The sequence below is a fragment of the Lissotriton helveticus genome, chromosome 9 (genome assembly GCF_964261635.1).
Source record: "Lissotriton helveticus chromosome 9, aLisHel1.1, whole genome shotgun sequence".
Taxonomy (NCBI): Eukaryota; Metazoa; Chordata; class Amphibia; order Caudata; family Salamandridae; genus Lissotriton; species Lissotriton helveticus.
In genome coordinates, this window is record NC_136070.1 from 48797926 (window position 1) to 48812631 (window position 14706).

At 41.9% G+C, this 14706-nt stretch overlaps 1 protein-coding gene across 1 annotated transcript in view; it reads right to left on the minus strand.

Moving 5' to 3' along the window:
* The window catches only part of DPH6 (diphthamine biosynthesis 6), a 484410-nt gene that overhangs the window by 242118 nt on the left and 227586 nt on the right, over positions 1-14706 (minus strand). Inside the window, exon 7 of the mRNA XM_078659430.1 lies at positions 1564-1658. Within this exon, the coding sequence (XP_078515556.1) occupies positions 1564-1658 (95 nt within the window). The remainder of the gene's footprint in view (positions 1-1563; positions 1659-14706) is intronic.

The following is a 14706-nucleotide window of genomic DNA, read 5'->3' on the forward strand; positions in this document are numbered from 1 at the left end:
AGTTCCCCGCTCGCAGGCGACGTCATTTCTTGGCGGCGAGCTGATGGAGCTCTGACAAGTTCTACAGCCGGAGACATATTTGAGTTGGGTTAATCGCATGCAGCAAATGCCTGCATGCAACCTGGTGCCGATAGGTCTGATACTGGCAGGGCCGTCTCCTTCATTCTTCCTTCCAGGGTTGGAAAAAACAGCACCACTAAAGAGCACATGTGTGCCTGTTTTTGAAATTACAGTACAAAGTTTGGTTTGTGCCATGGATCTTGAATGAATGGTAGACAAATTAAAAGATCCACGGTGGGCATTTCAAAGCCCCTGGCCTTGGCCAATGGAAGCGGCTAGCCTCCGGCAAAAAGACAAGTTTCACGGCCATCCATACTTGTTTATTTTAAAACCCTTCTTGCAAACTGTAAAGCCAGCTCTCTCCCTTATAATACAAAAACTGGCATTAACTTGAAGAAAATCTGGGGTCAACTGTAAAGATTTAAACGATTGTGGGGAATATATATCTTTTTTAAGGACCTTCATATCTGTTCTGTCAAGTAGATTCATACCTATTTGTATCTATTTCAAAGACATTTTAGGTAGTTTGCAATGATGTCAAAGAAATGTGGAAGGTTTACTTTAACTTGTTCAGGGACATTTACTGTCGTCTTTAGCCTCATCAGCGTGATAGGAGGCAGTGGGTACAAATTACAAACGCATTATTGATTTATCTGTATCAATTTCAAGTGAGTGGAGAATTAACTGTATCAGCTTTCCATGGACATTTAAAGTAAAATGGAACAATCTCACGGAGGTGCCCAGTCCATTCTTCCTGTTTCAGGGAGATCTAGGGTACTTGATAACTTCAGGAAGAGCTGTTCTCATTTGTATTCAGGGGTGTTGACACAGTTCAGAACTTTCTGCCAACGTCATCAATACTCGCCGTAAGTGTGAAGTCTTTGGCCAATTGTTGGGAAACGAGATCAACTGGGAAGGCTGATAACCAGGTCGACTCACTCGTAGTCAGGGAGAGTCACTCATATTCAAGCAATCAATCAATCACCCATTTTTAGAGCACCAAATATCACCTGCGAGGGTCTCGAGTAGGCCTGGGTGGTAAATTCTATTCCGCTCGCAGAATTTGGGTAATTTCACGTTCTGCGGAGAATGCGGAATTTCCAAAAATTCCACGATTTACAGCTTCGCAGAATTTTTTGCTTGTTTGCGCTTTCAAAATGCGTGTCCGCAATATATTTCCCCCCGAGCATGCAAACAGCTTTCGCGTACAGGAAAATAGCATCGCAAATAGGCGGAACAAGCAATTCCGTGTGTTCGCGGAACTCTGCGTGCTCGTGGAGATTTGTTACCGTTTTGCAGAGCTTTGTGTAGCGCGACTACGCTAATTCCGCCCATCCCTAGTCTCGAGGCGCTGAAGATGTTGCCTGGTGCGTGGTGGTTTGAGAGAAGGGCACTTTTATGAAGCCCCGGCAGAACAGATTACTTAAATAAAAGGTACTGGCTATGGGAAACCCAAGGCAGCTTATTACCGAACATCAAACAGAGAGAAGCAATGAAACTCACACCACGATCCGTTTCTTGAAGAGTGGGCAGTCCAAGGTGAAGGTTTCATACTCGCCGCCCTCGCCACATACGTGCACTCCGTACTTCTTGGACAGCTGGAAACAAAGACAGAGAGGGCAGAGGATCAGCAGAAGCCATGAGGCATCAGCAACTCGCAGCAGAGCTAGGACAGAGACACCAAGGGAAGGACAGACCCAACTCAGAGCAACATAAGAAGAGCCAATTTCAACATTCCCACCAGAATTATTGGTCAATGATTGGACTTACTTGGACCTCCCCCTCAAGAATTTTAATTACATCAGAACAATGTTCCACGTGAGGAACTGAATTTGTTTGCATATGTGCCTTAATGCTTGCATGCATACTATGAACACTCTAATGTGCCTTAACCTGTGTTTTTACATTTTATTACTCAATTGCTATTTTGTTTGCTGCACTCCTACGCGTATTTTACGTGAATCTATTTCGTGTTATCCTGTGCACCACACTGCACACTTTACCGAGCCATTCTAGTAAAACGCAGCCTCGTTCTCGAGCTGGCACAACCAAAGAAGGATTTTATAAAATAGTAGACCGCTCTTGTTGGTGTTAAATGTTTGTTTGCTGCGGTCTTCTTGCATTCTTATCAAAAGAAAATCCTGGCATCTGCCTATTAGTGCCTATCTGTAGGACTGTTTTCTGTCAGGTGCTTTTGCTACCATTCACTTGCATTGAGAAAAAGTGAGAAAGTGTTGGGGTTTTTTGGGGGGAAAAAACAACATTTGCTCCATTTTGTTCTCACAATTTAAAATGTGCAACTTTAGTGCAGTCTGCAGAGTTTGCACTGTTTTGAAAAAAAAAAAGGATTCACTGTGCACACCCTTTGATATTTTAAAAGAGAAATTCAATATTAAAATGTTGTCTGTGCCCCATTAGAAGATGGATCCCTTCATGTTCTACTCTATATTTCATGTCATTTCACTCCACTATCTGCTGATCCCAACACTTTCAACTGTATTTCCACCCTCACCCCATCCCTCTATCTCTGTACACTTTACTTCCACCCAACCTCAGGTCCCTTCTTCACACGCTGCACTTCTTTACTGCTGTTCCACTCCTGTGCCCCGTCTTATTGTTCATTTCACACTCTGCCCCATGTTTATTACCATTTTCCATCCTGTGCCACTCACTCACAGTTTCTGCATATTTACTTCTATTTTTCTCTCTATAAATACTTGTCTTCCTTCTTTCCATTCCAATCCAGGTGCCCTCTTCCAGCTGGATTTAAGGTGCCCCTGACAGGTGTGAAACTCTGATTAGAAGCCAGAGGACACAGCTTAACCTAGTCATAAGCAGGTGAACCATACCTTGGGGAAACAAAGCGCCCAGAAGCCTATACTGCCCGAGTTCTTGTCTGGATTGCGCCCATGACGTATCAAGCCTGATGCACGAAGGGCTGCTCTAGATTCTGGGTGCACTGGGCCTGCCTCGTCACTGTTTTTTATTTTTTTGCATTTCTCAGCTATCGGCCTGGCAACTTCTTGGCTTCTTGTGCTCTTACGCACGAGCAAATACATTTTTTCTGCCAAGCCTGGTGGGCATTGGCCACCACTCAGGTTACAGGTCTTGAAGATGACACTGAGTGGAGAGGTATAGCCGGTGTCCACTATAGGCCCACCAGGGTAAGGGGGATGGGCTCAAACGCATTCATTGCTTTGATGAAAACATATCGCTGCATTGTATGCATGAGCCGGCCACTGTCACCGTCCAGCTGTCACAGGAAGAATGCTCCAATTGTATTTAAGAAGTCAGGTTTGTGGTAGTAAAGTGGAAGTTGGTTGTGGAGTGGTAGTTGGTATAGAGATATCAATGTACATTTGGCGGTGTGTGTTCCAAGATAGAGGTAATTGCCATTGAATTGTCAATGTTTCCTTGGCAACGTGTGTTATGAAGTAGAAGTTGGAGTTGGTGATGTTTCGGGGTGTTTCTGCAGTTGTAATGATTTATAGTGTGAATTCGTGCAGGTTTGCGTTGGAGAGATTGTGCTGGGGTTGAGTTTTCTGGTACAAAAGGGGGTGGTGATGGACGGAGCATCTGAATCAATCAAACACTCACACCCAGTCAAAAGATCTGGGTTGAATCCATCACCGTTCTTTAGCCCACTCTGCCACCCCAGTTCAGTTGAGTTTTCTGGCACTATGCTTGTTCCACATTAAGTGTTCTCTTAACAACCACTTCTGTATGGCAGAGAGACTATATTTGATGTAGTGAGTGGTCGTGATTGTGGAGACATTCAGCTGGAGTTGGATGTTGCATGTATAGAAGTGAATCCTGATTCCATGGTTGGTATTGTGGACCCAGAATGGCTTAATGTGCAAGATGATGCCAAAATCAGAGATTACTGTTTTTTCATACATTACACTACACAAGGGCTTATGATGGGGAAAGAAACAAAAAACTTTTTGTCAAGAGTGCAGCCTCAATCTGTAGGTCCATGGTCTGTCTTTAGTTTTTCAACAACAAGGTTTATAAACTTTATAATATTAAGGACACTTCTTGATTCTCTATCTTGTGTGTGTTCTTTTATATTCATTAATAGAGCGGGCCTCACTTACTGAGCAGGGTGAGGTGAGGCTTTCTCCCACAGAAAGCTGGGTGAGTACATCTTTATATTATTATTTCCTTTTTTAGCATACTATATGCGGAGCCACTTAGAGTGCCATAAACATTACTCTGTTTTACAGTATAGCGATAAGACTTTATTTTGGATGGATAGTGTTCACTAAGAATATAATTCTAATACCAGATCTTTGTATATTTTCAGGAAAGACACTGCACCCACAGTAAAGTGGAAACCTCGACACACATGTGTCCATCAGGTTCCGGTAGGGTGTAACTGCTGTTACGAAATCTGTATTTTTGATTTAATTTTTGCTTTTTCACATTTTGTACCTTTGCAGTAGCGTATATACATCTTGGTCCTGACGAAAGCCAGGTTAGTTTTACCTATTAGGCTGAAACATGTTGACCCATGTCCTATTGCCATAAGATGGTTATTTTTTCAAACCATCAGTTTATGTTTTTAACCTTGATACGAGGATAGCCTTCATTAAAATTTGTCTCGGTATCCTAGTAACCAATTTTAAGTCGCACAATCACTTTGCACTGCATTTTTTTCCAGCACCACTGACTGAGATTCCACTCTGGCTGATTTTACTACCAGTTTGTGAACCGGTGTAGCAATGTTTGCCTTGTCAAAAGGTGGACTACACTGAGTTTACTGTGTCATTCCCAAATGACGATGCTCCGCCAGTAAGGTGGGCTGATGGGATCCATCTCAAATCAGTAAGGTTGCTGTTTTCTTAGTTAATCGTTTTCCATCCATGATATCCTTTTCGCACATATTTGACCGGTAGTCCCCCGTTGTGTTGTTAATGTGCAAGGCGACCTTGGATTCTTGTGAGACTGCCTCCACAGGTCACTAACAGCCAGTGCGGTCTAGAACTGCCGATCTGGAAGAGTTTGCGTTCATCAAATAGACAGACCTACAAATAGAAAAGTGGAGTGCTGATGAATTCCACGTCCATTGACAGGATGATAATGCGGGCTTGATGGTCAACTGTGCAGAAGGATGCTAAGAGGTCTACCAGGATGAGAAGAGAGGCGCGTCTCGTACGAGCAATGATAACAATGCCGTAGACAAATTGGGTGGATGCCATCTTTCCCCGCAAGGTGACCTGAAGAGATATTGAGAGTTGCCTGGAAGGTGGTTTGCCTTGATCTGTTCCCATGGATGGCACCTGTGTTTTCTACTATCTTTCTGAAGAATGCTAGATGGGTGATGCGTGTGCAACCAGCTACGTCCTGGGGGTCTAGGTTGGTGTTCGGCAGAGTTAAGATGTCTGCTATGTTTACAGTGTATGAAAAGATGCCAGTGCGAGGGAGGGTTTGCGGAACACTTAATACGTCTGATAGTGAAGGGCTTCATGATGGTGAAGTGTGAAGGTTGTCGATATGTAGTGTAGCTCCTATTTTCCCAATAGGCTCTGCGCATTGGAATAGTACCTACAGCAGTAAAGGCCTAGACCAGACGTTAACTAGGTCTACTACTGTCGATACTAGACTTAATTTTTGGGTTTGCCAGCTAAGCTCAGAGTTCGCTAGAAACTTTCTCGAATGTTCAAGGAAGGATTAACTCCCCTGATTAGACAAGAAGGGATTTAGTTTCTGACAACCATAGAACATGACAACTTTGCTCTCCCCTAATCAAGAGTCAATCTCAAGAGTCGTGTGAGCACAAGGCAATTATTTTACTCAGTCAGTACGTGCATTCTTAGTCTCATCAGAATGTAGAGAAAAGGAAGAGACGGGCGTGTTCAATAAAAAGGTGTTATTTATTGATCAGTCTCTTTTCTCGTACAAGAGAAATGGATCGATATTATTGCAATACTTATAGTTAAGTAAAGTGCATACATTAAAAGCAATAGTATAAAATAATACTGTAAAAACATTGATATGGTTTCTGAGCCATATGATGTTTTAAAATGATTAAAATATATTTACATACACATATACATTTGACTAAACGTACTCAACTGGTGTTTCTAAATACGCCTACCCCGTGTACCTGACCTAAGTCTAATGCGTGGGCGGGAATAGAAAGTTACAGTTTAAGTTAAGTTTGTTTTTGCCAAGTGAATAACTAAAGAATTCTCTAGGAGGGGTTATTCAGTTCTGTACCTGGAATTTAGGATGGATGAGGAATGGTATCTCTTTCTCTGCTCTCGATATTCCAGGCTGCCTGCGAGGGCTACCCGGAAGCGCCGGTGCTGGGTCTCTCGGCTTGAGATAGCAGCGCGTCTCTCAGCGCGTCAGGAAGGCGGGGCTGCTGCCAGCGGGGTCTGCTTCTGCTCTCGGCTTCGGCAAGTATGGCTGCTCCGTCTTGTCACCACGCGTGTGTCTGCATAGGGCAAGGTCGGCAATATTTATACCTTAAAGGTGCCGGGATTGACGTAAGGATGGACATAGGTACGTCAATAAAGATGTCATACGACTTGCTCGTTAGCACATTCTTTTGCAAAAGTTCTCTGTGAAATCAAAACAATGGCCGCACGGATTGTCCAGGTTGTCATAGGTTTGATTTGTTATGAGAACGTCGTATGCCTTATCAGGGGCTGGAGGAATGTCGCTTGTCTAATTAGATCTCAAGCGTTATGACCTAATCAGATAACACGTTCCTGTGCCGTAGTGTGACTGCGTCAGATAACGGTATCTGCATCATGGGGGCTTTCTTGCCTCATGGGCTGACTGTTAGTTAACTAGCTAGTTAGTTTAACCAGAATAGGGTCAGGAATAGGGGGATCGATTCAGAACCTATAGAAATACACGACACCCACTCCACGCTAACTATGGTCATATCTACTAATCTATGCATAGTATAACATAGTACAACATACTAAAGAGTATAGTGTATACCTTACCACCCCAAAATACATAAATGCATTTCGAAATTTTCAAATATACTGAAATTGCAGTCATATATATTGTATGCACTTAAGCTATGAATTAAATGCAAAGGTAAACACGCATTTTATGCATTATTGCTTGTTGGTATATGAGAAATACACATGAAATGGCTCTTAATATGGCTATACAGAAAGAAAAGTCGAAACCATTTCATCACATAATATATTTTGTGAACATACCAGCGGGCAGCTAAAGTCTATAAAGTATCTAAAAATAGAAATCTTAGTTCTCTAGGAATAGTTTCTTACTTTAAGCAGAAGATCAGTGTCCCGGGGGAAAAAAAATATAGAAAAATATTTTAAGGGCTTGCTGAAAAAAGTTGCTGTCCGTGAACTGGATTGTAATTGTTCATGTGACTTTATTTTTAAAGTTGAAGACCGAATTCAGGGAACGCCGTGTGCGAGTTTACTCAAAAGTCTCTATTTCTGTTCTGGAGAGAACATCATATCATTCAGGCTTTTCGAAAAAACTGTCAACAGCTTCATGGGAAAGTTCCTCTAAGTCGGAAATAGGTGTAACCATGCATTCGTGCGCATGATTGTCTCCATTGACATTCTGATTTGCATTGCTGACAGAAGGTCGTACCTGTTCGATGTTGCTTTCATCTTGAACTTCACTACCCTTCAATCGTAGTGGTGAAGATTCCAGGAATGCCGTCATCAGAATTGGCAGCCTTTGAGGGCAGCACAGTGCGTGAACCTTGGTAGGAACCAACAGTGTATCTGCATCCACTGGCGCATCCGATTGTAGCGTCAGACAGGTGTCTAACACGCATTCTTCTCCGCATAGCAGACACCTTAGTACAGGTAAAACACACCTTTGCCACATTGGTCGAAATGATAGAAACCAAGTCATGTTTAGGTCTCTAAACCGGGAGAGTCCCAGGATTTTTGATATCCGGTCCCGGTATCCAATGGCTAGGATCGTATCTTCCATTGTCGCGAGAGTTTGATCTGTGACATGGGTTGCCATAACGAAAAATAAGGACTAGGAATAGGATTCCTGCAATTAGTCCCAGGATCAGGGGAAGTCCGCCAAAAATCGAATGGACGAAATCTGGAAAAATACCCAGTATGGCTTTGAATGGTGTTAATGCCATAGAAAATACTGTCTTAAATACCTTTGAGACCCCAGTGGTATCAGAAATATTTAAGATTTCGCTCAGGATTTCCGCGAAATGTACGGGGGAATTAGTTGATAATAATGTATGTATCTCTGCAGTCGTCCTTGCGACTTGTAGATCATACGTTTCTTTTGATGACGTGAGCCTTGTAGGCGTCTGAAGAAGCACTGTTTTCATTCTGCTTAAAGTATCTATTCGAATAGAAGTAATTTTCAAACTGGGCCATGCCCTCGCCTCCCTGTCTGGAAAGGAGCTGGGGAACAAAGAACGTCCACAGCACTTGACCTTCGCCGTCGTAGTGACGAGATAAGGAGTCCCGGGCATAAGACTACAACATCGGCGGTCTACAATAAGAATGTAACTCCCATTATAGAGTCTTTGAAAGAATGGTTCTATTTCAGTTGCAGGTGCGCCTTGCTGGTGACATGAAAGGTTGTATGAATTCCCTTCACAGGCTCCGTGCAAACTAATACCGTTACACAGAAGCGTGCCGCTTAGTGACATCGCACAATTGTTGCCACTAAGAAACACTTTCTGTCCTTTATTACTGACACATGCATGTGAATAGGGCAGGTTCCAAGTTGTTTTAAGGTACCCCTTTCCCAATTTCTCGTACATGCCAGCCTGTATATATTTTTGGCAGTATTGAAACCTGAAGGTTGAGATAGGAATATTTATGATTCGGTGGATTATCCATTCACTGACAGGTCGTTCTGACTTTGTCATTGGTAATCTTTCTAGTTTTTCAATGCTCAAGATTGTATAATCAGCACCCTTCTGCGCCATACCGATTTGTCTATCAGTAAGGTTAAAGATTTGGAATAGTGACGTTGTGTTGATTAAACGCCAAGGCACATAGCCTGAACGCAGATTTTGTAACGTCCAGCCAAGCTGTACAATGGAACGCAATTGTGACTGACCATGTTGTAATAACAGTAAGTCTTGCGATAATATATCGATTGCTGAAGACACAATGCTGTCCAATGAAAAAATTCTGGAGGACAGAGTCATTAACCCATTGTCCACTACAGAAAGTGATTTTTCCAAATTAATACGATCAATTTCACGTATTCTCTCTGCTGTTTCAATTTGAGTAACCTTCCAGGCCTCATTGTATGCTGCATATACAGAGGCTGCTATGAAACGCTTTTGACGCTGTTTGCGTGGTCCCAGTATGAAATCACGCAAGTCAGCACCATCAGTAAGTAAAGTTAGGTGTTGCTTAATTTCAGGCAGTGTGGAAGTCTGTAGCCATTGAAGGCATAATTTGCCCACACTGTAGGTTGTTATTATCCCTGGGTGATGTCTTTGAGGATATCTAGGGTCTGGCCTGGTCATTTTGAAACCCTGTGTTTTATTCAGGAATCTATTTTGACAGTGATTTGTATCTGTGGGCCAGATCAACCATTGTTTCCAATCAGGATGTGTTCTGTTTTGGTTAAGTATATGGTTTATGTCTATTTCTTCATCTGTATCAGAGTTATTGCTAAACATTGTTGGCTTTGGAATAGACGGGTTATTTAAATCTTTGATTTTGGCTAAGCCAAGACAGGTGGTTTGTTGAACAGTGTCATTTAAAAATATCATTTGTTCTGGGATCATGCAGGCTCTAAACAAAGCTTCTAAACCCTGTACTTGCCATTCTTTTGTACCCCAAACACTTTTCAAATCAACATTTTTGTCCCAATAATCAAATCCAAAAGTATTCATCTTTTCAAAGAATATGTCTGAATATATCAATTTTGTGTTGGTTATCATGGTTTTCATCCCTGTCTTGTTTGACAATTTGTAATAAAATGTTTCAGCATTAGTTATGTTAAAACCTGAAAAGTATGAATATTTGTCATAAACGGTTCTAGAGCTCCCTTTTGGAGGTGTAGCACAATGTTCCCATTGATTATAATTTAAAACATTTCTAGGTTGTGCCGATTTATGCAAGAAATGGTTACCATAATGGTTATAGCAATACATACTATCATAATTTGTAGAACCTTGCAAATAATCATGTTTTGTAAATTTAGCAGACATTATTAAGTCAGACATCATATTGTTTATACTTTCAAAGTCCCAATCATCAGCAAATGAGTTTGGTTTTGCAAAGTCACTCAAGGAGATCTTGATTTGGTGTGGATATTTCAGGATCTCGACCGGACCATAAATTTCATAGTCAGTGTTGTCCCAGGCTACCCCACCAGGTATTGGAATTGCTGTGAAGTTGGCTGAAGAAAGTTCTGAAGAAAGTTCTCTTTTCTCGATGTGTGAAGATGTGTGTGGTTTGAGGACCAAGTTGATGTTCTGACTTGCTGTGTCCATTTTAGCATATTTTCCCTCAATGAAGCGTCCCAAAGTAAATACCATGATGAGCCAAAGTATGAGGATAAATGCACCAAAACCCACCCAAAATTCAATCCATGGAGAAACCAGATATGTTTCTTTCAGTTGTTTCAAAAGTTCCTTCGCTTTGTCTTTAAAGGATTTTGATGATGGCTGTGTCTTTGATTCACTGAAGCCGTCAGAGGAATCATCGAAGTTGATGAAGTAACCGGATGCAGTTCTGTCAATTGTTCCAATTGGTTCAGGATTTTTGTTTTTTACATTTTCACTGGGTACTTCAGTATAGATTGGTGTGTCTCTGCTAAATGTCTTTATTTGGGTTTTCAGAGGTCTGAGTTCTATTGCATTGTTGCATAGTCCTTGTTGTTCTTCTTTAAGCGTTTCGAATGTGATGAGCCTCTTTGATAGGACCTCTGTACTGGTAGCAAACCTTGGTGTTCTGCTACTTATTGGGAGTCCACTTGGCCTACTGTTTGTTATCGGCCACATATTGTGGTTTTACCAGGTCGATGGATACAACTCGGTTCTCCTTTTTTCCAGCAAGTGGCGGTAGTACAACTGATCTTGTCCCGTTGACAGACAAGACAGGAACTGCTTTTCTGTAAGAAGGCCCAAATTCCTTCTTTACCGCGATCTTTTCCCTGACTAGATCCCCGACTTTTGGAATCCAGACAGGTCTTGCTGGGACAGGTGGTGATTCTTCAGTGGTTGTTGGCTGTTGTTTCAATTGTATGTTGCTCAGGTCTTTTCTTGTTTTGTTTAAGTCCTGCAAAATAGCCAAACGGTCTTTGACATCAAAGGTTTTTTCTATTACCACTGAAGTCTGACTATCAAGGTCAGAGATCAACATCCTAGTTCCGAATAATAATTCGTACGGACTGAATCCCTTCAGAGAATTTCTTGGCAAGTTATTTAGACTACGTTGGACACTTATTAGATGTTTGACCCACCCAGCTCCCGAACCTAATGTCCTTTCCATTATAGATTGCTTTCTGCCTTGGTTTTTTCTTTACACCATCCCATACCCTCAGGAAGGAAGTGAGAAGATTCCCGCTGGGCTGTGCTCATTTGGCCATTCTTTCCCCCCCCCAGGCTGGATTGCCTGAGTGAAAAAAAAAATGGTCGAACGTAGCATGCTCTTAGCGTATATGCCATTTAGACTCGCAAATCTTGTATAACAGTCCGGACGTCAGCCGAGTGCTGTGGATCTACATTATAAGTGGAACTAGCCTGTGCATGTTAATCGCAAGCCATTCTTTTTGCTGGTAATATTATCTGCCTTGATTCGACGAGGTATTAAACTGCTTCTCTCCCCTCTGCGATCTCTGTTGCAGTTTGGGCAGTTTTTTACAAACATGGTGTAGTGCAGGCTCATGCCTGCCCACCAGTACCGTGATTGTAATTCTTCCAGAGAATCTTTTAATTTAAGGTGTCTGAGACCCTCGCCCATGTGTGCGTCTGCGATTAACAAGTGTCTCCTGTCCATGTTTGGAATCAGTCTATCCCCCACTCCAGGGATTCGAGCAAAAGGGACGGAGTTTGCATCGATTATGTATGTATAATTGAGTGGATAGTTGATCGGTAACGCTGAGCAGTCGCCTTTTGATGACGTTTTCACCGCCAGCAATGTTTCACCGTCAATGTATTTTAATGTACGCTTTTTTCGATCTACGGGAGCCAGTTTAGTGGCTGCCGCTGCGGCTGCTTCAGCCAATGAATTCCCTACAACGTGAACGCCATCACGCTGATGACTCAGTGAGTGAGTCACGTGAGTCCTTGGTAGTTCTTTTTTCAAAAGAGCTACTTGTTCCCAGAGCAGTCTCTGCTTTATTGGTGCATCTGTGTCATCTTTATAACCGTTCTGAATCCATGTCTGCAAATCGCTGTTATATGATTTGACGCAGTAATATGAATCTGACACTATAAGTGTCGGGAATTCGCGATCCGCATTATCTAGCGCCATTTTCAAAGCTATTATTTCAGTTTGTAGTTCTGAATTAGTTTCTACTGAGTGTGATTTTGTTAATAGAGGTTTTAGTTTACCTCCGCGCCACACTTCTTTTGTAATCTCACATGTGGGATTGTATGCATGTTCTCCCCAAACGGAGGGTTGAGCATGTCCGTCTGTATAGATTACACAGGCGTAATGTCGTAGAGGCAGAATGTCAATTGGCAGAGGATACGTCTTTTCATATTTTAGATTTTTTAATTCTTCTAGTTCTGGATCAAAGTAGTAGTATACTTTGTCCGTTGTGATTGAATTCACCCATTGTATCCATTCCGGATTCAATGTTGTTGTTGGTAAATTACACGGTGTTGTTAGTGCCTCAAAGGCTGATTCTGCTGTTCTGACTGTGATATGTCTACCGTCAGCTATGTCTTTTTCTCTAGCTATTGCGGTTTGAACTGCACGAATGATTTTTCTTGTATTACTGAATTTCTGTTCAGCTTCTGTGTACAAGTGTGATTTGAATGCAATTGGTACCTTTTCTCCCTCATTAGAGGTCAGGTATGTGAATCCGCATCTCCCTGGGATGACTCGGATCACAAGATTGCGTGTGTTATCACGTGTTTCTAATTTTGTTTTAATTAGCATGTCTGTTTGTAAGGATCTCAAAATTTCTGTGTGTGTTTGAGTCCAACTGGATCTTTTAAAGTCTGGTTTAATTAGATCGTAAAGGGGTTTCACCCTCTCTGCGTAATTTGCAATGTATGTTCTTCCGAAATTTAGGAAGCCTAAAATTGATTGTAGGTTTTTTAGTGTTTTAGGAGCTTGGATAACGGCACATTTCTCTAGGAAATTGTCTGCCAGGCTTTTACCTTCACTTGATAGCTCATATCCTAAGAATAGGACTGTCAGATGGGCAATTCTGGACTTTTTGAAGTTGAATTTGTAACCCTCTGCCGCGAACCCAAGTATTATAGTGTTCACCCTTTTCAAGTGAGTCTCCAAGTCACCATCTGTTAAGTAAATGTCATCGACATAAGATAATGCTTCATCATCATATAGTTGTAGTAATTCTGTTACTCTCGCTGAGAATACCCCTGGGCTGTTCTTGTACCCCTGGGCTAACCGACAGAATTGTTTTTGAGTGCCATTTACTGAGAATGCAGTTAAAGATCTGCTCTCTGGTGCTATGTTTTGACAAAAGAATCCATTGGAGATGTCCAAGGTTGTTTTGTATTTTTTGCGCACTATGTTATTCATTAGTGCAGCACTGTGTGAGTTTTGCACTGCAAAGGTTTTGCAACATGTGTTAAGGTGTCGGTAATCCAAAACTAGACGGTACGAATTGTCTGGTTTGGAGACCGGAAACAAAGGATTGTTCATTTGTGAGGTGCAAGTTTCAATCACCCCCTGGTATTCTAGCTGATCTAGTATTTCATTTACTTGTTTTTTAGCTTCTTGCTTAATTGGGTACTGCCTTTGTGCAGTTGGTTGTGATTTTAACTGGATTTTGTGAGGAGGAGAATCCTCATCCCATCCTACATGATTTTTATATAAAGCAGGTGCTAAGGCCACTGCCCACTTTCTAGCAAGTGTGTATTTTTTATGAATCGGTATTTGATTCGAGAAGGCAGGCATAATTACTTCTTCGCCATGAGGGCACTCCCTGACAAACTCTGGTGGCCAGTCTTTTTCAGCTAGAAGGATGTCATAGCCTTTGGATAGGTTATCCCAAAATAGTCCCCTTATTTTCCTAGTCTTATCTCCCTCTATACGTAATGTTATCTCGTATATCTTGTGGGGCTTGCTAACTCTGGTATCTGCAGTTTCCACTTGAAGATATTCATTTGTGTCCACTGTCTCCAGATGATTCATAAGGACTTTGCGAGCTATGCTCACCTCTGCTGCGCTGTCTAGCATTGTCTGAGCCCACTCTCCGTTTTTCAGTTGTGTCCTCAGTATTCTCGGCATTTTTAACTACCTTGATACTGGCTACCTTCTTTTTTGGAAATTGTGATTTCTTTTTAAGTTGAGCAGGTTCCTTGTCTTTGGACTTGGCGTGCTCTTCTGATCGTCCTCTTCTTTCCGATTTCTGCGAGGAATTCTGAAAAGATTGAGAGGGACGTGTATCAATGTCTTGATATCTATCAGGTTTTTTAATATTATCCCTATTTCTAAGGTTATATCTATTCCCAGAGGGTTCACTCTGGGGTGATCTTTGTCTCGGGTTTGG